Source organism: Onychostoma macrolepis, chromosome 05 (genome assembly GCF_012432095.1).
Source record: "Onychostoma macrolepis isolate SWU-2019 chromosome 05, ASM1243209v1, whole genome shotgun sequence".
Lineage (NCBI taxonomy): Eukaryota > Metazoa > Chordata > Actinopteri > Cypriniformes > Cyprinidae > Onychostoma > Onychostoma macrolepis.
The window spans coordinates 43,854,257-43,879,270 of NC_081159.1; the positions used below are offsets into that span (position 1 = coordinate 43,854,257).

The following is a 25,014-nucleotide window of genomic DNA, read 5'->3' on the forward strand; positions in this document are numbered from 1 at the left end:
AGAATTGGGGAAACATTTTATCAAACAATATTCTTTTTTACAGTGAAGAGAATTCAAGGAAGATTAAATAAAAAAATATTATAGCAATGAGAATTGTTATTGTAATGATAACTGGGAAATGAAAAAAAAATGTAATTAAATGAAAAAAAACTTTTACATTATGGTAATAAGAACTAGGAGAAATTACAGAAAATGAAGTTAAAAATATTACAGTTTAAAAGGGTTTTTTTTTTTTTGCATTATGGTATAAGAATGAGTAATGAGAAATACAATGAAATGAGAATTATTTTTGCATTATAGTAATGAGAACTGGGGAAATTAGCTTAAAAAGATCAAATTAAAAATATTACTGTAATGAGAATTTGTTTGCATTATGGTAATGAGCATACGGTTTTCATGCTTTTCTTCTGATTCAGAGATGAAACAAAACCCAGACATGTTCTTAACAGATTACTGTGAGATTCACCGATCAAAAGAAACCAACAATCAGACGCAAATGCAAACCAAAACAACAGACTGAAGGCTGACCACATCGCAGCAAACACAGAGCCGATCACGTTACAGTGTTTACGCACTGGCTTTCATTGTGCTACAGATCATAATCACACACACACACGCCAGACGAGGGTTTCCCGTTCCCCTGCATGCACATGGCAACACATGCATGAGATATTCTGAGCCTCCAGAAATAAAAACAGCGGCGCGCACACGCGGCTCCCTCTCATTCATCTTAAAGACATGTGAAGTGAGAGAAGCGCAGCTTTCCCCGCACAAGCAATACCTCGCATTCAGCCACAATGTTGCCTGGTGACAGTCGTCGTGGTGATGTGGCCGTCTCCGCACCAATGGACCACCTGTGACTAGACTAGTAAAATCAGCTTGTGTGTGTGTGTGTGTGTGTGTGTATGTATACTCACTCAGACTTGGCCAGTGCGCTCAGGGCCCGACTGAAGCACCACCCTACAAAGGGCAGGTCTCGTCCGTGGAAGCCTGAGCGAGGATGATCTCGCTGGGCAGCGGCCGCGGGGCAGGGGGGCCTCTCGGGCTCCTCGAAATTGGAGGTGTCATCCTCAGAACGCAGAGATGGAACGAACGGAGGGAGTGCTGGAGGAGACGAGAGGAGAAAACCTGTGAGGTGGTCGGTGAGAAAAACAGACTGGAGAGAGAGAGAGTGAGAGTGAGAGAGAGAGAGAGAGAGAGAGAGAGAGACGGGGGTCTCAGTGATGAGACTGTAGCGCAATAACTCGCTCGCTCGCCCGCTCTCTCTCTCTCTCTCTCTCACTGCAGCAGTCTCAGCTAATCAGCGTGAGTCACAGCCAAAACCCGATGCGAGATTCGCGCGCACACACACAGAGCTGCATCCGCACAAACAGCTGTACTGACACACACACACACACACACACACACACACAGACACAGAGTATCTGCCGCTGGGGGTTTTTGTTCATACATTTACACAATTGGTTTATTTATTTAAAAAAACAACAACAACAACAACAACGAATCACAGAAGGATCTAACGAACACGAGCACATCGACTGCAGGACACACATGATGATTTCAGCACACGCTCAGTGGATCATCAGCTCATCTGAATATGTTAATCATCTCAGAGTCGATTTATCTCAGAAAACTGACAAAATGACATTATGATTGCAATAACAAGCATTTGAGCTGCAGGTCAATTCAACATACAATCAATCATAATCACATCAGACACACAGAAATAACAACTGTCTTTATATTTAACAATTTATTTCATGCAGTAGCAGTCAAACAATATCAATTTTATAAGTGATCAAGATGTAGCCTATCTAGAGAGCAAGATGATTGCAAATAAATGGGCAGTTTTTTGTTGTCAACATGAATATTTCAGGTCAAAACATTTACATTTATATAAGGTAAAGTATGTAAAAAATTTAAGTATTACACACACACACACAGACACACACACACACACTCTATTAGCAAACGTCATCTTCACTCAGTAGCCGTATACAGCTGATCAACAACAGTGGGTCTGTTTCTTCCATATTTTTTTTTTTTTTTGTGCATTTTTGTGTACAATAGGCCTTCTTTTCATTGAAGGGTTAGTTCACCGAAAAATGAAAATGATCCTGTTATTTACTCACCCTCAAGCCGTCCTAAGTGTATATGACTTTCTTCTTTCAGATGAATCCAATCAGAGTTATATAAAAAAAGTGGTCCTGGCTCTTCTTAGCTCTATCATTGCAGTCAGCAGGTGTTTCTGTTACACAGTCCAAAACACGTAAAATAAAGTGCACGAATCCATAAAAAAAATCCATAAAAACTCCAGGGGGTGAATAAAGGGATCCTGTTGCAACTCCATGCATTTTGTAAGAAAAATATCCATATTTCAAACATAATAAACACATCTCTCACTTCATCTAGGGTAAAGGTACCCATTAAGCTCACTTCCATATTCGAGATCAGATTATAAAAAGAAAAAATAATTTATTATCCTACTTGATGTCTTAACCAATTGATTAGTCAATCAGATCATCACACACTGAGAAATGAGTCTATGTGTGCACGCTGTCTGGCGGCCATTTTGAAAGCTGTCTGAAAACTTTCACCAAAAGTGGAGCCCCTAAAATGTGCATTTTTTAGATGTTTAAGCCATTATTTTGGGTAAGTTTCACTACTTATTGTAAAATTAAGAGATTAATGTTCAGACTTTTGCATATTATAACCTGGAACTTGGATGTGGGAAATAATTACATTAGATCCAAAAGATAGTTTTAGCAACATAGCGCAGATGCTACAGAACACAGTTAGCTGACTAGCTGTATAAGATCGTGTGCTACGCTAACATATTACTTCACAGGCTTTACTGGCTTGTACTTTTACATCCATAATATTATACATTGACAGTTTATTGCTGGTCTGTGGTTTTTGAAGATTTCATATTATTGTAAGGTGAGCTTAAAGGGTGCACGACTATGAAAATCACACAGCTTCAGTGTGACATCAATAAGAAAAAGTACAATTTCACAGATATTGTTAATAATTGTGGTTCATATTAAAATATGTATGAACTTAATACATGACCTAGACTATTTATTTATCAAAAATCCTGTCATTGTAATAAATATTACATGAAATTTATTAAAAATTGTTGCTGCTCCACTTAAGCTCAGTGTGCTCTCTTTAAGCTCTTCCACATTGAACGTCTGTAAATACTTCATAAACAGACTTTAAATATTAACTGATGGTTGTCACTTTAAGTTAATCGATTTTCTATAGATTCTGACTCAAATCTGCAGACTGGCTCTGATCTTTGGTAACTAGCATCAACTTCTCCAGACTGCAAATCTGAAGAAAATCGAGGCAAAAATCGTGTGTATTCCAGCCTTAAGAGACTATAGATGAGTTTACAACCATTTAATAAGAGGCTTCATAATGAGGCTAGTCTCTGTTTATCCCCATGAATTAAATTTTTTAGTGGTTTGTTTTATTGCTTTGTTTTATTTGATTTTTAAATGTGTTACTTAGCTGAACGTGAACTATAGATGTTGCAATGTGAATATATAACTGATCGACTTGAGTGCTTTGTTGCTTGATTTTAGTGTTTTTTTTTTTTTTTTGTGATTGACTTTGTACCTTAAAATATATTTTTACAATTATTATTTAAAAAGTTTCCTTAAAATAAACAAGAATTTTTAATAAAACATGATGTGAGCTTAATGGGAACAGGGGTGTGCTTAAAGAATACAAAAATGTACCCATTAAGCACAGCCAGACTTTTTGAATTTAATGATGTATATTTTCATTGAAATGCTTTTGTCATTTAAAATAAAATTTTATATTTTTAAGTGAGAGCTTAATATTTCATTTTAACATAACTTTTTGTACTGAAACCAGTATCTTGTGCACTAAAAATGTCTCAGTGTAGATTTTGGTGAGCTTAATAGGTACGTTTACCCTAACTGTTATAAGCGGAAGCCGTTCCGGCGGATGATGAAGGACGTCGGCATTGCGTAATTAGTGACGAGTGTGGGGGAGAACAAAACAAAACGCCGGTCACGAATTTGTAAAGAAAAATGTCTGAGGATTTCGATATAAGCCAACAGGAGACCGGTTTTCCTTTAGTAAAGTAAGGAAACTTTGCTTCCTTTGCTCCTATAAACAAACGTTGGTTTTCACGAGACTCACACGCGTTGCGCCGCCAGAAAGACAGTCTTTTATATATGGATTTTTTTTTTTTATATAAAAACGCATCGATTCGCTAAAGGAGGCCTTTATTCACCCCCGGAGCCATGTGAGGCATGTTTTTTTTATGGATTCGTGCACTTTATTTTACGTGTTTTGGACTGTGTAACAGAAACACCCGCTGACTGCAGTGATAGAGCTTAGAAGAGCCAGGACTATTTGAGTGCACACCGGCGTTTGCATGTTACTTTTGCTTTTCTTCATTTACTGAATACAATTTTGGGATTATGAATATTCAATGCATACTCAAAATATTTTATTGAATGTGAATGGCCTAAATTCTGCTGTGAAACGCACTCGTGTATTAGAATATTTACACCATAAATCGATTTCCTGTGCACTGATACAAGAAGAGACACATTTAAAACAATCTGACGTGGCACGTTTCCAGAATAAATATTATTAAATTGGCAAAAGAAAAAGAAAAAAGCAGAGAAGAGCCAGGACAATTTTGAATATTACTCCGATTGGATTCATCTGAAAGAAGAAAGTCATACACCTAGGATGCCTTGAGGGTAAAACATGGACTAATTTTCATTTTTGGGTGAACTAACCCTTTAAAGCAATTCTGTGCCCATCTCGTCTCATCTAATTCTATTATGCACATACAGTCAGTATGTTGACCACATTGACCTGCTAGCCTTTGTCCTATTTTTAACTTTGTTTCTTGCAGCCACAAGAAAAATAAAACAAAACATCTTACAGTTGTGAGTTTATGCATTATGTGCAATTAAAAACAAACTGGGCACTACAATATAATACAATAAATAATCAACACAATGTCTTAGCTGTAGGGCTGTGTATTGGCAAGAATCACGATACAGGGGTTGCGATACGATGTGTTGCAATACTGTAAGCAAGGCAATATATTGGGATATTTCTTATTTTTGGAATAGGATATGATTTTAGGAAAGCTGTCATTAAGAACACCACCATATGCAAACCTTAGCAAAAAAAATAAATTTAACCACAACACAGTGGGATCTGCATTTGCATTAATCAGTCCCTGTAAAATTCAACGCTATTGAACCACTTTCTGTTGAGTACGAGTAAAGGGGGAAAAATAATGCGCTTTCAAGATTCTTTAGTTAAAATGTATAAAATGTAAGATTTTATAAACAGACCATATATATTTTTAGACCCTGCTTTAAGGTTCACAGTTTAAAGTTTACAATTGTAACATAAAATCAGAGGTTGCGTTAGACTTTAACATTGTCCGTGAATGTTAAATGGTGGGATCCTGCAGGAACAAGAGAGGTGTTTCACTGTCTGTCTGTGTGTGTGTGTGTGTGTGTGTGTGGTGTGTTATCTCATTAGTGTGACTATCTGAGCCCTTCTCTCTGTGAGAACACCTGCACACTCCATAATCTGACTAATTCCACAGAAATCCACCCGCTTCCCCCCGGAGGAGCACAAGCGTGTGTATGTGTGTGTGTGTGTAAGGTAATGCATTATTAAACACATGGTGGCTTTTTATTTTCCCATAAACAGTTTGTTATCAGAGTGTGACTGCAAATGCTGTCATATGATATCAACTGATTTTCCAATGCTACATATACAGTATCACTACACATGCACTACTGCAATATGTTTACTGTGATAAAGAAGTACTATATCTGTGATTCAAGATAATGCTCATGCTGCCCACCCCATGCTAACAACCCTAGTCTTAAAGCAGATATAGAAGAAACTCTGAGCTTTACACCACAGGCTTAATGAATTGTTTCAGATCATCTGTGTTTCACTTAAACCTGCAGAGCAATCTGTGCACTCAGACACATCCCAGCCCACTACAACAAATCCAGCAATTACACCAGAGAAGTAATCACTTTAAAGGCGACAGAAATAGCAGCAAGTCAGGCTAATGATTAATAACCTGTAATTAACAGGTACATGGAAAAATTCTGCTGCAGACACATTGACGAGGCCTCTGATGGCAGCGTGGCTTTATTGTGCTTCAGAACGAATGAACTTTTAACTCCGAGCACCGAACGTCTTACCGTGTCTCAGGTTGGTCCAGTCGACGGAGGAGAAGAACGGATGTGAGCGCAGGCCCTCGTATCCCAGACGCTCCTGTGATCCACATAACAAACTCTGCAGCAGGTCGACAAACTGAGCGCTGGCTTTGGGTTCCTCTGGAAACTTCAGAAAACGCTGGGAGCAAAACGCAAGCAAGAGAACATCAATTTCCGCATGCAGAGTTGGGTGATATAATTTTAAAAGGATTAATATTATCAAGTGACTGCACTGACACTCTCGGATAAAAACAAAATTTGAAGTAAATTGAGCTGGATAATAACTTGCAACACTGCCACTGCTACGGAGCTGAAATGAGCCAAATAATGATACTATCGTCTTCTATCCAGCTGCTTTTATAGATGAAATTGAATTTGTTTCATAACTGATGAATTTTACAACATTAACACTGTTATATTCCTGTTTATTAATGTGAAGCTGCTTTGAAACCATCTGTTTTATAAAGCGCTGTAGAAAAAAAAAAGTGTGATTTGACTTAAAAATTAGTACAGTTAGGTCCATATATTTGGACACTGACAAAATTTTCATAATTTCGGCTCTTAGTCTGTACGCCACCAGAACAGTATTAAAAATAAAACCATCATGATGAAATTGAAGTGCACACTTTAAGCTTTAATTCAAGGGGTTGAACAAAAATATAATATAAAATGTTTAGGAATTACAACCATTTTTATAGACAGTCCCCCATTTCCAGAGGCTCAAATGTAATTGGACAAATAAATATATTCATAAATAAAATGTTCATTTTTAATATTTTGTTAAGAATCCTTTGCAGGCAATGACTGCCTTAAGTCTGAACTCATGGACATCAGCAGAGACTGGGTTTCTTCTTTGTGATGGTTTGCCAGGCCTTTACTGCAGCGGACTTCAGTTGTTGTTTGTTTGTGGCTCTTTCTGTCTGTAGTTTTGTCTTCAGTGAGTGAAATGCTGCTCAATCGGGTTGAGATCAAGAGATTGACTCATTGCAGAATATTCCACTTTTTTACCTTCCAAACTCCTGGGTTGCTTTTGCTGTGTTTTTTGAGTCATCGTCCATTTGTACTATGAAGCGCTGCTCAATCAGCTTTGCTGCATTTGGCTGAATCTGTGCAGAGAGTATATCTCTATACACTTCAGAATTGATCCGGCTGCTTCTGTCTTCTGTCTCATCATCACTAAACACCAGTGACCCAGAGCCACTGAAGCCATGCAGCTCATGATCACACGGCTCCATGTTTCACAGATGATGGATCATGAGCTGCTCCAAGCCTTCTCCAGACTTTTTTCTTCCCGTCATTCTGGTGAAGGTTGATCTTAGCTTCAGACGTACAAAGAAAGCTTTTCCAGAAGTGCTCTGGCTTTTTTTCAGATGTTTTTTGTCGAAGTCTAGCCTCGTTTGCAGCTTGTGGTGAAGCCTCTGTATTATTTGCTCTGGTGAAGTCTTCTCTTGATTGTAGACGTGTCTGCCTCCTCGATAGTGTTCTTCTCTTGGCTGGATGTTGTGAAAGGGTTTTTCTTTACCACGGAGGGCATCCTCCAATCATCCACCACTGTTGTCCTCCGTGGATGTCCAGGACTTTTTATGTTGCTGAGTTCACCAGTGCACCAAACTGTTGATTTGGCCGCTCCTAATGTTCCTGCTGTCTCTCTGATGGATTTGTAGTGTTTTGTTTTTGAAGCCTAACAATCGTCTTTCACTTGTGTGGAGAGATCCTGCGTGATGTGGTTCACAGCAACAACTTCCAAATGCACACTTAGAATCAGCTCCAGACCTTTTACCTGCTTAATTGATGTAGAAATAATGAAGGAATAGCCCACGCCTGTCCACGAAACAGCTTTTGAGTCAACTGTCCAATTACTTATGATCCCTTGAAAAAGGGGGGATCTACACATTAAAGAGCTGTAATTCCTTAACCTTTCCTCCAATTTTGTTGATGAGAATACTCTCAGATTAAAGATCAGAGCACTTTAAGCCCATATTCATTATCCAAACCCGATTCCAAAAAAGTTGGGACACTGTACAAATTGTGAATAAAAACAGAATGCAATGATGTGGAAGTTTCAAATTTCAATATTTTATTCAGAATACAACATAGATGACATATCAAATGTTTAAACTGAGAAAATGTATAATTTTAAGGGAAAAATAAGTTAATTTTAAATTTCATGGCATCAACATCTCAAAAAAGTTGGAACAAGGCCATGTTTACCACTGTGTGGCATCCCCTCTTCTTTTTATAACAGTCTGCAAACGTCTGGGGACTGAGGAGACAAGTTGCTCAAGTTTAGGAATAGGAATGTTGTCCCATTCTTGTCTAATACAGGCTTCTAGTTGCTCAACTGTCTTCGGTCTTCTTTGTTGCATCTTCCTCGTTATGATGCGCCAAATGTTTTCTATGGGTGAAAGATCTGGACTGCAGGCTGGCCATTTCAGTACCCGGATCCTCCTTCTACGCAGCCATGATGTTGTAATTGATGCAGTATGTGGTCTGGCATTGTCATGTTGGAAAATGCAAGGTCTTCCCTGAAAGAGACGACGTCTGGATGGGAGCATATGTTGTTCTAGAACTTGGATATAGCTTTCAGCATTGATGGTGCCTTTCCAGATGTGTAAGCTGCCCATGCCACACGCACTCATGCAACCCCATACCATCAGAGATGCAGGCTTCTGAACTGAGCGCTGATAACAACTTGGGTTGTCCTTGTCCTCTTTAGTCCGGATGACATGGCGTCCCAGTTTTCCAAAAGAACTTCAAATTTTGATTCGTCTGACCACAGAACAGTTTTCCACTTTGCCACAGTCCATTTTAAATGAGCCTTGGCCCAGAGAAACGCCTGCGCTTCTGGATCATGTTTAGATATGGCTTCTTTTTGACCTATAGAGTTTTAGCCGGCAACGGCGAATGGCACGGTGGATTGTGTTCACCGACAATGTTTTCTGGAAGTATTCCTGAGCCCATGTTGTGATTTCCATTACAGTAGCATTCCTGTATGTGATGCAGTGCCGTCTAAGGGCCCAAGATCACGGGCATCCAGTATGGTTTTCCGGCCTTGACCCTTACGCACAGAGATTGTTTCAGATTCTCTGAATCTTTGGATGATATTATGCACTGTAGATGATGATAACTTCAAACTCTTTGCAATTTTCTCTGAGAAACTCCTTTCTGATATTGCTCCACTATTTTTCGCCGCAGCATTGGGGGAATTGGTGATCCTCTTCCCATCTTGACTTCTGAGAGACACTGCCACTCTGAGAGGCTCTTTTTATACCCAATCATGTTGCCAATTGACCTAATAAGTTGCAAATTGGTCCTCCAGCTGTTCCTTATATGTACATTTAACTTTTCCGGCCTCTTATTGCTACCTGTCCCAACTTTTTTAGAATGTGTAGCTCTCATGAAATCCAAAATGAGCCAATATTTGGCATGACATTTCAAAATGTCTCACTTTCAACATTTGATATGTTATCTATATTCTATTGTGAATAAAATATAAGTTTATGAGATTTGTAAATTATTGCATTCCTTTTTTATTCACAATTTGTACAGTGTCCCAACTTTTTGGAATCGGGTTTATATAACTGTAACTTGAATGTGTTTTGGTCAGCAGTTAAAAAATTTAAATTGTGCCTGTGTCCAAATAAATATGGACCTGACTGTATACATTAATATTTCTTAAACAATATTCAGCATATTTCTTTATGTATTAACACTGAAAGGATCAATCAAAACTGGTGTCTAGCATATGCTAGATTATTCATTAAATTTAAAATGAACACATTTAAACATTTAGATTTAAGCCTCACTTCTAGGAAACTGAAAAAACTAAAAATAAACTAAATATTTAATGCAACAAGTAAAATACTAAAATTATTAAAAAGTTAAACATAACGATGGCATGATTTCACATTGTTTATCATTGAATAAATAAAGAAAATATATGGAATCATGCATTTTACATATGCATTATACAACCTAGGGCTGGGCGATATGAGCAAAAATTCATATCTCTGTATTGTTTGGCTGATTTGCGGTATATCTCTCGGTATTTTCTATGCTTTTGTAACCAATGTTTCTACGTAAATGTAACCATAGGCATATATTATGTTGAAAAAGGGTTAAAATCACATTACATTCTAACATTGCAATCTAAAAACAAAAATAATGCTTTTAAAGCAGAAGTTAAATTTACTAAACTAAAAATGAAAGTAATAAAAAAGCACAGACTAATTGAGTAAAAGGCTGTTTTGATTACCCCATTACACCCCATTTGGTCACTTTACAGTTAGTGCTATCATACAAATACACTTACTTGTAGGTTTAAAATTCTACATGTCACATTTATTGTTTATTAACTACAAATATTTCAAACTACATTAATATTTATATTTTAGTCAGAATTATTGAGCTCCTATTACATTGCGTGTCTGTTTGGCGTGCATGCGCGCGGTGGCGCTCGTTCAATGAAGTCTGTGAACTTTAGCGGAGAATCTCAAAGCAGAAGGCTCATGCACTTCTGACAGCAAAATGGAAATATTTCCATGGCTTTCTAACATTTACAGATGGAGAATATACCTGTGACAGGGTTCCCACGGGTCCTTGAAATCCTTGAAAGTTTGTGAATCTGATTAAAAATGTTCAAGGCCCTGGAAAGTTTTTGAAAATAAACAAACATAGATACAGGTCCTTGAAAATTCCATATTATTCCCTCCGGTCCGCTAATGTGTTATTTCGCCAACACTTTGTGGCATATGCATACTAGCTTGCTTGATTTACGTTAGTTATGCACATTTATGCGTTACGTTAAGTGTTTCCTATGTGAGGTACTTTGTGTTGTTTGTTGCCATGACGTTCACACGCACACGAAACTACTAAGATGGTACCTCAACGTTTCACAGACACACCGTGAAACATTGCAAAAATAGGCTGAAACGTGATGCCTGGAAAATGCAAGTTTCAAGATATTTGGCTCACCAAAGAAGATTACAAAGAATGGCTTGCCAGAGATCCAAAGGATGTAATGTTATATTGCTTTGCTTGTTAAAATAATGAAAAGCCATGAGGCAAGAAAAACTTAAGCATATTCATATATCTTCTGGTTACATGAGCCTAAGCTCTTTTCAATGAAATCCATGCAAAAGTTAATATCAGATCATTTTAGAATACAGTATAGTATGTACAAAGTATTATTCAGTTTTATGCAAAACAGAAATACGACAAATAGAATATCAGATTTCTGTCATATGGCCAAAAATAAATGCAAAAAAAAAGTTGTGCATAGTTGTGTTTGACATGAAAGCTGTAACAAGGTGACGCGATGTAACCTTGCTCTCACTTGAACTGTGTCCCAACATTAAGTCCTTCAATTTGAGGATATTGGACCTGGAAAGTCCTTGAATTTTAAGTTAACCAAGGTGTGGGAACCCTGCTAAGTTATGCTTTAAGGAAAACAGCATCTCTCAAACATATTAAACAGCGCGAGTCTTGCGTGAGTCTTTTTTAAAGCCCTTAATATAAAGTTTGTCACATGTTTAGAACCAATTGTATTATGCACTTTATCCGCAGCAGCTCAGTCTGTGTCCTCTGCTATATTTTTCAGATGAGCTCGTTTCAAACTGTAATGTTATATCGATATATAAACGTTATTGCCTTATATCGTATCACTTATAAAGAATATATCGATATATCGTACAAACTCGATATACCGCCCAACCCTAATACAACCACATTTTTACTAAATTTGTGTAGCAAAATTGAAAAATTCTGGAATGCAAACAAAATTAGTGAATCCGTGTTTTGAACCTACTCATTAAAACAAATATTTTCTTGGAAGCCAAACAGAGTAATTCAGACCGAGCTTCCAAACATCACACCATCAGCAGAAGCTGCTAGATTCACCTGAAAGTTCAGGATGTTGTTGATGGTTTTTGTGGACGTGCCGTCAGCGAAGGGCGATTTCATGTAGATCATTTCATAAGCGATGACGCCCAGGGACCACCAGTCACTCTCGGGGCCGTAGCTGCACGTCGGCCCTCCATTGAGCGCGGACAGGATCTCAGGGGCCAAGAAGTCTTGAGTGCCCACCGGGAGTTTGGAGCATGTCACCTGCCCCAGATAACAACACACCATTCAATTCATCAAGTGGATGTGAAACATTCCATTAACACCACATTTAGACTAGGGCTGTCAGTTTAACGCGCTAACTTAATTAGTTATGAAAAAAATAAACGCGATTAAAATATTTTAACGCACTGGCCCCGCCCCCAGACATGTACATCATCTTACATTTCATACAGATGACTGTTGACAAATATGATGCAGGGCAGCAACTTCATAAATACAGTTATGCCCTAAAATTCAAGATATTGGGGCAAAAAATGCCCTTGTATGAGTTGTCTCATATTTATATCATATGATGAGCGATATCACACCAGCAGCAACAGCAATATCACACGAGTGCTGTTTTTGTCACAAAGAACGCGAGTGCAAATGTGATGTTATACAACAGTTCAGTAAATAAGAAGTTAATATTGTGCAAAATTTAAACAATATTGTGCTTTTGTTAAATTTTGTCAACGGAAATATTACCTATAAAGCCACAGCAGAACTGCTGTGCGTCTCCGAGCAACACAGCGATGTTTAGTTTCTGAATGAATCCACGTTTTGAACGAATCGTGTGAATCAATGATTCAAAAAGAGAGCCGTTTACTGAATTCCTGAATGAATCAGCCGTTTGAACGAATCGACTCAAAGACATTTATCGCCACCTGCTGGCAGTTTTAGCTTCTTCTTTAGAGTATCATTTCATTTATTTAAAAAAAATAATAAATAAGTAATTTACTCACCCTCATGTTGTTTCAAACTTGAATGTCTTACTTTCTTTTGCACAACATAAAAGAAGGTATTTTGAAGACTGTTGGTAACTAAGCTGTTTTGGTCACAACAGTGACTTTCATTGCATAAACAAAAAATACTGAGATGTTTCTCGAATTATCTTCGTTTATGTTCCATACTTTATGTTAGGCCGTTGTAGCCTAAATATTTAACACAATAATAGCTTTAAATTATCTTTTGGGGCTATTTTCACAGACAAATTTAGTTTGCGATTAATTAATTAATTCAATTAAAAATTGTAATCGACTGACAGCCCTAATTTAAACACATTCAGCTGATATCAAACTCAGGGCGCACATGATCGGTCGTTCCTGAACAGAACGAAAGGTTCCTCTCTGAATAACGTGACGTCAGAATGACGTCTTCACACTCATTACCGTTCTGTTAGCGGTCAGTCTGGCTGCTGATCCAAAGTCGGCCAGTTTAATGTGACCCGTCCGGTCGATCAGAACGTTCTCTGGTTTAATATCTCTAAAAAAAGAAATGAATGAGGACAAGAAACAAGAAGAAGAGGATTAAGTAAGAACTTTAACCTCAATGAGAAAAAAAAAAGTCATATTTCTAACAAATTTAGTTCTAATGTTTCATTATACATTACAGCCTCTGTAAAGTCTATCAAAACTGTATTCTAGCATATGAATTTATAAAAGGTAATATTAACTTTTAACAGGTAAGCTAATTTAGAATTTAGTCTCTCTTACAGGAATACAATAAATTAAAAAAAATTAAAAAATAGAGATGATCTCTCTGTTGAGTCTATGAAATTAAAACTGAAGTCTAGCATGTGCTAGTTTATTCATAAAAGTTAAAATTTTAGCAGGTAAACATTTACAATTCTTCTCTTCCAGGAAAGATAAAATAAAATACACACAAACAAACAAACAAACAAACAAACAATGAATGTCTAATACCGGTCTAGCAATAGAAAATAGTAAATCATCAAGGATAAACAAAACAAAGATAAAAGTGTGTGTTCCGTTGTACCTGTGCACGTATCCCATCTGATGGACCGAGTGAATGGCCTGTACGAGCTCCGCCAGGTAAAACTGAGCCATAGACTCATCTAACTGATCTTCATATCTGTTCATCAAAGCCATGAGGTCCCCGCCGGGCAGAAACTCCATCACCTGGACAGAACATGAACACATGAACAGCATCTGATGCAATGGATTCAGTCGGAGTCAAAAACAGTGTGAAAAAAAAACCCATCTCTCAAAAGTTTTTGGACACTTCAGTCACACTTAAAAAAAATGATAAATATCATGGCATTAGATAGCAAAATACTAAACAAATGTGTTTTCTTCATCACTTTTGCATTTAATCAGCTAGCTCTTTTACAAATGTTTTGTTTGTAAAGTGTGCATGTACAATCTTTCTTTATAAATGACACTTGTTTTGACGTTTTATCCAATGCAATGACAGTCTGAGTGCCTCAGAAGTGAATGTAACGAGCACACAATGAGTTTACAGTAAGTGGGAAACTGAGCATCATGTGTACGGCAGATCTCACAACGTGATCTTGTGTAATAATCACCTGAAAATGAATCTATTACTGCACAAAACATCTCCGTCCGGTTGGTTTAATTAGCAGCCACTTGTCTCGATCACACATCCACATTCTAAATAAAAGCTTGTGATTACACCATTATCATTCTAATTAGACAATTAGCTTAAAAACGGCATATTGAGAGAGTGGCGTATGTGCAAAGTCTGCAAACCCAAAGAAAAACAGCAGAGAAAAGCCCAGAGAGCGGTGTGAATGCTGCAGGTATATGAATGAATGACTGCGTGGTTATTTATAGGCGCAGTATCTGCCACAATATCAGCCTCAAACCATACCACAGGCTCAAATTAATTACTCTATAAAAGACCTGAACATATAAACAGAGAGATTTCTCCAGCACAAGAATGAATATATGCAAATGTACACAGTTCATTATTTATTGTGATCATTTGGTGATTTACAGCAGCGCTGCATCTCTAATTGAGCATCGGCAGAGTCTCGTCTGACTGATACATCAATAAGACATTTTATAAGCAAATGCAAAATAGCCGGAGTCAGTCATTTTACTGGAATAGAACATGAAAGTGATCATAATCATTAAAATTATGTCCCGAAATTCCCGAGACATTATACAAGACACAGCCACGTGAAGCATGTGAGGGGAAAACAGCTCGTTCTCTCATTAAAACACACTTCACACACTGCTTTAATTCATCTACTAACAACGTCCAGTGCGTTTACATGCGACACAGCAATTCTGTCATCTTTCTCCTTTATCTCGTGAACATTTCCACCACAGCTCAGATGATTTGTTGTATTTGATCACATTCTGTGGTGGAACAGACATTCGAAGCATTTCTGGAATAAAATGTCTTATTCCTTTGTCTTGCTGAGACTAACTTCCTAGCGTTTACGCATCCCAAATATACACACGATAATTACAAACAAAGTGTCATTTGGCAAAATGACACATAATGATAATACTGTTTTCATCACACATCATGTCTCAAAACTGTTAGTAATGGTGAAAAAGACACATTTTCATAATGTCAAATATTAAATATTTTTCATGACACAAAATAATGTATTTTTATATAAAATTTCAACAAAACTATAATTTTTATTTTATATTACAAAAGAATTATATAATTAGAATTGTATTTATTATATATATATATATATATATATATATATAAAATGATAATATATTTTGTATATTTAATATTACGAATATAAATATATATAATTATAATAATTGCACTTTATAATATATATATATATATATACATACACACGACAAATTATACGAAATATTTTATTATAATTTTACATTAAGAATATACATAAAACATAACACTTATTTATAATCTCAATTATTTCAATTTATTAAATTACCTGAAATTCTATATTTTGTATATATAATATTATGAATAAAAATATGCAGTTATAATAAATGTATTATATAAAATTATAATTAAATAACTAGTAATAATTTTGTGAAATATTTATATACACAAAACAAAATTAAAAGGAAACTTTGTATTTTTATAATAAAATTCTTCTCATAAATGATTATTCATAATATTTATAAACAAAATGAATGCATACAATTTTAATTAAATAAATTATTTTTTGCAATTATTATGTATAGAATTATATATACATACAAAAGCCAATGACAATTTTAAATCTCACTGCCAGTTACACAAACAGAGTGACAGATTTCACCCTTTCTTTAACATCTAACACACTGATCACATAAACATCAAATACAACAAGCTCTTTTCCATCAAATCACACTTCTAATGTGCACACACACACACACACACACACACACACACACACACACGGGCAGAATCATCATGAGTCCCTCGACTGCGTTCTTCATCAGAAACTTCCCTCCACACCGTTACTAAAGCTCAGACGGGCTCCTCACGTGCTTCAGATGAGATCAGCCCCTGTGTGACGGCTCTGGGGCAAACCAGCACCACACAAACACACAGAACGGTGCATGAAAACACACACACGTGCACGTACACATGCCCACACAAACACACACACACAAGAGAACATGAATGGAAAGCAAAGCCGGCGGGATACGAGCGGCAAGCGCTGAATTCTAGCCCACGTATCCTAGCAACAAGCTAGCGAGGGTCTTTTCAGCCCATCGCTCGGGTAAAGACAGATTACTGGTTTTCCCCCCTCTTCTGCCGGGGGCGTCTGGAACGAGGGAGGTGGCAGAAATAGAAAACCGTCTCTTTAGTCACTTTGAGCTTCATGCGTTTGCTGGAAAGCCTCCACCACACCCCACAGATACTGCGTGGGGCGACAGCTAATCACTGTCTGTGCACTATCACACTAAATCACACATGAATGATACTGTAACACTGATTCCAAACAGACAGTGTTGTAATAAGTGCCGTTTGCTAAAATTAGGGATTCCCTGAACATACAGTCATAAAGATACAAGTGTGTGAATGCAAACACATCTGCTAATATAGTTTCATACACTGTGCTGTAACTGCTGCAGATTAACTATGATTATCTCCACAACAGTCTGAAGAGACACTTGCTGAGCACGTTAACACCGTCAGAAAAACCAAATTCTCTAAAATGGAACAGTTTATTGAATGTTTAGACAAAATATATTTTAAAAGTATCATATTTGATATTGATACACCAGATTTTATGGCTCATATAGTCTGATACAGTGAGAATATGGAGGAAAAAACCTGCTCAATTTTATTCAGAGACTCAAACTGAGCAAACATATGAATTTGGTGCAGATGCTGATATTAGTATGATGAAATTCTGCTGCTTGTAATGCAAATCAGTAAGATGTTTATAACAGTGCAGCAGATACTGACATAAAATGATCTAAATATCAGTCATCACTCCATATTTCCAATAATGTCTTAGTAAGATGAGATTGAAATGATCCAAACACATGATGAAGATCTAATGCAATCCAATGCTGATTGAGAGATGAAGAAACAAACGCTCCTCAGAAGATCCTGATGATCAGATTTGAGATGCACTGATTTTTCTAAAAAAAATGATTGATGGAGAATCAAGTAAAGCTGAGCTGCTTCAGTCCAGAAAGAGTTCATCTGGAAATATGACTGCAGTTATTCTGACGCTTACTTGATCAAAATCAGTCAAGATTTGACAGAAAAAAGACACGAGAAGTGGAACAAAAAACAAAAACAACTAAACTATCAATCAGACGACAGAAGTCATGAAGTAGATTGAGTGAAACAGTGATCATCTTGATCATTTAGAGCCTTAGAAATGTGCATATCAAATATGATACAGTAGCTTTATAGGAAATGGTAACTTTGGGGTGAACAATCCCTATCAGTTAAATAAATCATAAGTTATAATGGAAAGTTTAATGTCACTAAGAGTTTATTTTAATGACCATGGGGAATTTGCCGCTTTAAAATTCAGTCTGAATTGTGAGATAAAGTCCCAGTTACCTTTTTTTATTCAGTGGTGGAAACAGGCTTCCATATAAAACAGCACGACTTCACTGAAGAACAAAAGCTGGATTCCTTCACTCCTGAAGGGTCACCAAGAAAATGCTAATCGACCCACTTTACGGATATATTTTGGTCAGACCGTGCCGTTTTCACATCAAAGTCTCTTTAGTTAATTGTAAGACAAGCGTCTTCATGCAGTAAAGGATTGTGGGATTGGATGCTGAGGGTTCGCTCTGCTGGTGAGAACAAGAAGAAACGAACTGAACAGTTCAGCTGAGAAAGAGCATCGCTTCACTGAGATGAGAACACAGTGTTCTCTTGAGAGGAAACGTGAGCCCGTCTTTCCACGCTTTCCCTCCATGAGAACAAGCGAACAGGGACCGAATCATTCATCATGTAAATGAATGATTCTGAGAGCATTAGAGTCCTTTCATCAGTCTTTCTCTATCAACGCACACTCACAGTGATTTACAGCAAAAGTCGCTGATTTTCACAGAGTTGGAGATGCAACAATGTTGAACAGAACTGAACTTCATGCAAATGCAGCATCAACCAAACAATGCAACGAAGCTCGAAAAGCTTTCTTTGCAAATTTGAGATCTGTTTTACATTGCAGACATAAGGAACAGATATTTATACGAGTATCCAGGCTTCTACTGTACTGTAGAAACGTGGGATTTATGAACCAACATAAACTAATTACTACATGAGGTTATACATGAGGTTTTTTTCCCTAACTGATAGTTATGCACTGAAGTTTTGGCAATTGAAAATTAAAACATTTTATTAATAATATTATGCTAAAATAATAATATGTAAAACTTGTTTGGCTGAAACAGAGAGGCGAAACGTTGCCAAAGAACTTTACTGAACAGCATTTTGAGTTTATTTACCCAAGTTTAATTACTGAAAATGTATTTTGGAAAAAACTTTTATTTCGGTGAAAATGGCTCTTTTCAATGCATCACTAACAAAATACTGTCGCATTTCCCACTTCAAATTGTTTCTGCCTCTGTATAGTTTGTTTTGCTTGGATTATGTATTTGTCTTACATTTTATGTATTCAAAAAGTGACTTTAAGGTATATAAAATTATATATATCAAAGTATTATTATTATTAACTGGTAGCGCTATAAATCCAGTTCAAGGAAGTTCGGATCCTCATGCAGCATTCATTTTCAGTAAAATGTGAACGGAAACGCATGGCATCTGATGCAAGAGCTGTTTTTAACTTGCATGTCTCTTTCTACAGGAAATATTCTCTATAATTCTGAATCTAAACTTTGAAGTAAACTTCATGTCCTCATGTTCAGGTCAGACTGTAGCTCTACAGATGAAAGACGCAGACACAGCTTGTACGGAGCAGGGCGAGAACACTGTGAACATTTGCTGCATTGTCACCCGGCATGATCACAAACATCCATTAGAAAGACAGACAAAGCGCCGTGTTACGCCCCACCGCTGACACAAAGAGAGTTTTAGCTAAATAAAGCAGCCGGATCATGTTTTTCTATCCTCTTAAAGGTGAAGTGCATCAAGGATGTTAAAAAACATCATCCTAGTTTCATCTACATCTATTATGAACCAACACAAACCTTTGATATGTGCCACTCAAACTTCCTGTTGCGTAAGGAAAATGCATCAACCCAAGAAAGAAAACTGCACTCGATAAACAGTATTTAAACAGCCTGACATGACAACATCTCACACTGTGTTTTAAAGAACAGACTCACACTATTAGGTGAGTTAGATTACATAATCACAACATTTATATTTGGCTAAATGAAAACATTAATCTCAGTTTCTGTATATAATTCCCATCCAAGAAGTTCAAGGAAGTTCTGATACTAATGCGGTTTCATTTACAGTAACTGTGTTGCATCAGATGTCTTTTAAAGAACAAACTTACACTATTAGTTGGGTCAGATCACATAAATCACACGTGAAATCATTATTCAGAGCAGCCTAGAGAAAGTCTCCTTCTCTGGGCTAAAGCAGTCACTCACCAGACAGACGTGGTCCTGGTCCTGGAAAGCGTGCTGGAGCTGAGGGATCCAGGGACTGGAGTTCAGGGCCAGGACGCTTCGCTCTTCCTCAAAGAACGCCACCTTCAAAAGACAAGAGAGGAATGTATTTTTAATGAGATCCTGATATACATGCAACAGATACTAGTTAACTCAGTCATTTAGTGGATGCTTTTATGCATTTAGTACGGTGAAAATCATCCCGGAGTAACCTGAGATAGGATTTCTTGCTCAAGGACAGTGACTGCACTTAACACAGTTCATTCACTGAAGCACGCTGCACACAAAAATACCAAGGCTGGTGTTAAGGTACAGTCACGTTATCGAAATTTTCAAGAAATTTTGCATGCACAAGATTATTGTCAGTTGTGTAACAATTTATGAAGCACAGCTCACATATTGTTTGTGTAAGATATTTTATTTTTGTTTAGTGCTCAGAAGCAAGTCTTAACCAGGTGAACTGTGACCAAGTAATTTACCAAATTACCAAGTAAACTGTCCACACTGAAAGTGAAATGACATCGGGACTCAATTTTTATTTATTTTTTTAATAAAAAGATATGAATGAAAATGCATAGACAAAAACAATAGATTTTTTTAAATCACCAATACATTTTTAGTTTTCAGGATTTTTTTTAATTTTATTTATTTATTATTTTTTTTAACCAAACTTTGTATAAAAGATGATTCTCAACTATGTTATAACAGAATGATTTGATGTACCATTTTTCTTTATGCAAAATGTGTGTAAAATGGCCATAAACGGGTTTTATCATTATATACAATGTATCTATAAACTAACTCTAATTTGCATATTAATGTGTTTTTGGGGCAAAATGTAATGAAAAAAAGAAGTGTAATAATGGGAGTAATAATTGACAAGATTTTCATAATAATATATAATATTTCATCAGAATATTGAAATCTAATTTCTTTCCATATTCATTTGTTATGTCTCCCAAAATGCGTAATAAACATGCTTTTAGTCCTGGTGTCCTCATATGAAATCAATGTCCTGTTTCGTAACAGAAAGTCATATTTTGATTTGAAACCCCATAACATTTTCCTGAGATGTTGATTTATGACACACAATTTAAAAATGTAACAGATTTAAAAATCTGACAAAATATTATCATATTTCCATAAGTGTGTCACTAAATTAGTATCAGACATTTTTGAAGACCAAGAAGAGGGAGAGTCGTTATGGTGAAACATCCAAACATTTAGGCCTGGTTTCACAGACAGGGTTTAGACTAAGCCAGGATTAAGCCACAGTTCAATCAGGACATTTAAGTAACTTTTATAAACGTACTTAGAAAAAAAACATTTTCTTGCGCATCTTGAGACAAAACAAAGGCACTGATATATTTTAAGATCAGTCACTGCAAGTTTCTTTCAGTTGAAACAGCTCAGACTTACATTTTAGTCTAGTCTGTGAAACCGGGGGTTAGTATCTCTGAAAAGCCCTGAATGTGCTCTGTACAGGACATCCAGACTTAAAACTGTGGCATGTACAGTCTCAGAGAAATTCACTAAAATATAACGTCCTCATATGAGGATGCAAGGTCTCAGGAGGTTAAGCAAACTAAACGAATTGACAAACTAGTCCAGACTGTTGAGTTGAAGTTGTTTTTTGGGAAGCAAAATAAGGTTTTCACCACATCACTCTTGGTCAGGACGCAGTGTAACGCTTCAGGTTTGGAGGAGACTCACATTGTCCTGTGAACGCAGGCTGGTTTTGTCCATGATCTTCATGGCGTACACGTCTCCTGTAGCTTTCTCCTTCACCACCTGCACCTCGGAGATCTGTCCCCTTCCCACGATGCCCCTCGCCTCAAAATCCTTCTTACCAGGAAGCAGTTCCTGAACTTCAGCCACCACTTCAGCATCTGACACACACAAACGGTCACAATGCAACAAAAACAAGGACTAAATGGCTATTTGACTGATTCCATATTAAGGCGCTTACATTTATTGACAAAGCTGGCCACATGTTTGATCTTCATGAGCTCTGGTGTGGCGCACTCTTGATAGAGCAGCAGAAAAGCATCAATCAGAGTTTCTCTGGAAACTCCATTTACTCCTGTAGAGCCCGACGCGCTGCACTTACCCTGAAAAACCACAAACATTTATATTACAACACAAAATTTATATAGAAAGAGTGTATGTTTTGCTGGAGCATGTCAATATTTTCTCACAAAATATAATGCACTTCATAGCATTTTTGCTTTCGAAAATCAGGAGAAGTCTTGTATTCTCCCTTAATCTGCAGAAAAACACCACAAAGACGTGATTCCTGTCTGAATCTGAGCCAGATTACAGCTATTTGTTCAATCCTCAGCCCTTTTTCACATGCATCAATGATTCAAGGCATTATTTTATGCCCAATCCTGATTTACACTTTTGCCACTGCTTTGCAGATTGTAAGTTAAATGATGCATTTTGAATACTTCCTTTTGTCATTAAATAAGTGCATTAAATCATATAAAATAATAATAATGCATTTTACTCAAAAGACAGCATACAGTTGAATGATAATATTAAATACAAGACAACAGTACAATAAAACAACAACTGTTTAACATTAGACAGTTTAAAACTGATCATAAAAAGCTCATTTAAATAGATAGATACGTTTTAAGACTTGATTTAAAAGTAGTAAGAATCACTTTCACAAGTTAAAAAAATATATAAAATAAAATGAAGCTATGCAATAATAACAGCTTCAAATTAAGATATAGACACCAAACACATGGCAAGACCAGCTGTGATCGTGAACGACACTCAATTAAGACCCAAAAAAATGATGAGGCTCAGGTTTCTTTTACGTGCTGATGTATTTTCCGCTGAAACAGGACATTTGCATAATAAATATTGCTAAAAGCTCGCCAACAGCCACAGTCTGACAAAACGATGCTAGCTTTGATTGGACCTACAGTTGTTCATTCGGACAAGATGACATCTTCAATATCTGTGTCCTTCTAAATGTGTATATCTGTTGATAAGTGTTATTCTACCATATTTCAGTGGTATGCTATTATATGTATGATCTCAAGCCTGATGATGAGAGCTCACCTGCAGCAGCTGATTGAGTCGAGCGCAGCGGCTGGTGATGGAGTCGACAGCAGACAGATCTTTAACGCTGCTGTGGCCTCCATATTTAAACTTCAACATCACTGCAGGACAAACATGAGCAATGCAGTCAATACAACACGCAACTGTCCATTACACAATACAAGCCAGCTGCCTGTCCAGACAGCAATTATGGGAACATGCCTATGATGCCCAAACATGTTTTCTAAGTAGTTTATTTAAGACTTATTAAGACCTTTCAGAAAACTTCATTTAAATTAAAAAAAACCTTGTAATTTTCATTGACAGATTTTTTTTTTGTGTGTGTGTGTGTGTGTGTTTTAAGCATAAATTAATTTTGCAACTCAATAAATGTATCTTGATTTAAGAATGTTTAAATATTTGTATTGGAAGACTACACTGCAAAAAATGCTTTTCTTACTTAGATTGTTTGTCTTGTTTCCAGCCAAAATTTCTAAAAATTCTTAAATCAAGAAGGATTTTCAGCAAAAACAAGTCAAAATTAAGTGAGTTTTTGCTTGAAACAAGCAAAATAATCTGCTAATGGAGTAAGCAAAATAACCTTGTTTTCTGTTTGAAATAACATTATTTTGCTTACCCCATTGGCAGATTATTTAGCTTGTTTCAAGCAAAAACTCACTCAATTTTGACTTGTTTTTGCTGAAAACAAGACAATAATTTTTACTTGTCTAGAAAATCCTTCTTGAAAGAAACAAGACAAAAAAATCTAAGTAAGAAAAGCATTTTTTTGCAGTGTACTGAGTAAGATATTCTTCTTTTTTTCCAGTGCATGCAACATTTAATAGCATGACTTTATGAATGTAAGGCTCCAATTTAAGACCTTTTTTAAGGCTTTAATTTATGGAAGGGAGAATTAATTAATTATGTTTTATTATTCCATAAAACATGTGTGCCTGTGCACATTTAAAAATTAGCACAATGTGAATAATTTATCAGTGCTTCAATGATAATACAGGCTACAGTGATTATTATTATTATTAAATACTTGTTGCTGTATTAGTACTATAATCACAATACAGGTATCTAAAGTGTTAAAAGCTCAAATATCAGTATAAAAACAAGACTTCAGTGAAACATTTTAACACTTATCTATATACAGTAGTTCACATGACATGTCAAGCAGTGAGATTTTTAAAGTTCGTGTAAAATCATTTTAAAACGTCCTTATTCTGTCTTATACACGCAGTTGTGGTCATATTTACTAAAAAGCAAAATGATTTTTTTTTTTAATTAATTTGTCACACGACAGGAATATTTATAATGAGTATCAGAACAAATTCCTAAAATAAAATAAACTATTAATAGCAAACCATAAACTTTAAATGTATTTGTGACATGAATCTGTTAAACTTATTAACTGACACTCATCAAACTGTAAACATTTGACCATGACAAAGCAAATTACCTGTCACTATACAAACAGCCTTAATATTTATTGAAAATAAATTGACATCGCTTCTGAAATCACTCATAATGAAATTAATTGACATTATTGACATTAATGTTAAAGCAGCAATGTTTCAGTTTGACAGTTTCCCTCGTTATTTACCGTAGAGCTCACAACGGTCGCGTTTAACAAACACATTCAGCTCAGTTTAAGAGAATAATGTTAGATATATGCTCACCTAATGCTCATGTGAGAATATCTGGAAAAGTAAATGATAATTAGTGAGGATTAATCGTGTCTAGATGACCATCACTGACTGACTGCTGTGTGGAAACGTTCAACGCTTCCTGATGAATTCAAA

At 36.3% G+C, this 25,014-nt stretch overlaps 1 protein-coding gene across 7 annotated transcripts in view; it reads right to left on the minus strand.

Annotated features, from left to right (window-relative positions):
• Positions 1-25,014, minus strand: part of cita (citron rho-interacting serine/threonine kinase a) — a 107,955-nt gene extending 82,941 nt beyond the window's left edge. For all 7 annotated transcript variants that reach the window (XM_058775866.1, XM_058775865.1, XM_058775863.1 and 4 more), the window contains exons 1-10: positions 24,892-25,014; positions 23,228-23,328; positions 22,122-22,263; positions 21,866-22,041; positions 20,135-20,236; positions 14,127-14,269; positions 13,520-13,613; positions 12,147-12,353; positions 6,234-6,387; positions 918-1,104 (exon numbers count right to left, since the gene is read on the minus strand). In XM_058775866.1, the coding sequence (XP_058631849.1) occupies positions 918-1,104; positions 6,234-6,387; positions 12,147-12,353; positions 13,520-13,613; positions 14,127-14,269; positions 20,135-20,236; positions 21,866-22,041; positions 22,122-22,263; positions 23,228-23,326 (1,304 nt within the window). In that variant the 5' untranslated portion in view covers positions 23,327-23,328; positions 24,892-25,014. The remainder of the gene's footprint in view (positions 1-917; positions 1,105-6,233; positions 6,388-12,146; positions 12,354-13,519; positions 13,614-14,126; positions 14,270-20,134; positions 20,237-21,865; positions 22,042-22,121; positions 22,264-23,227; positions 23,329-24,891) is intronic.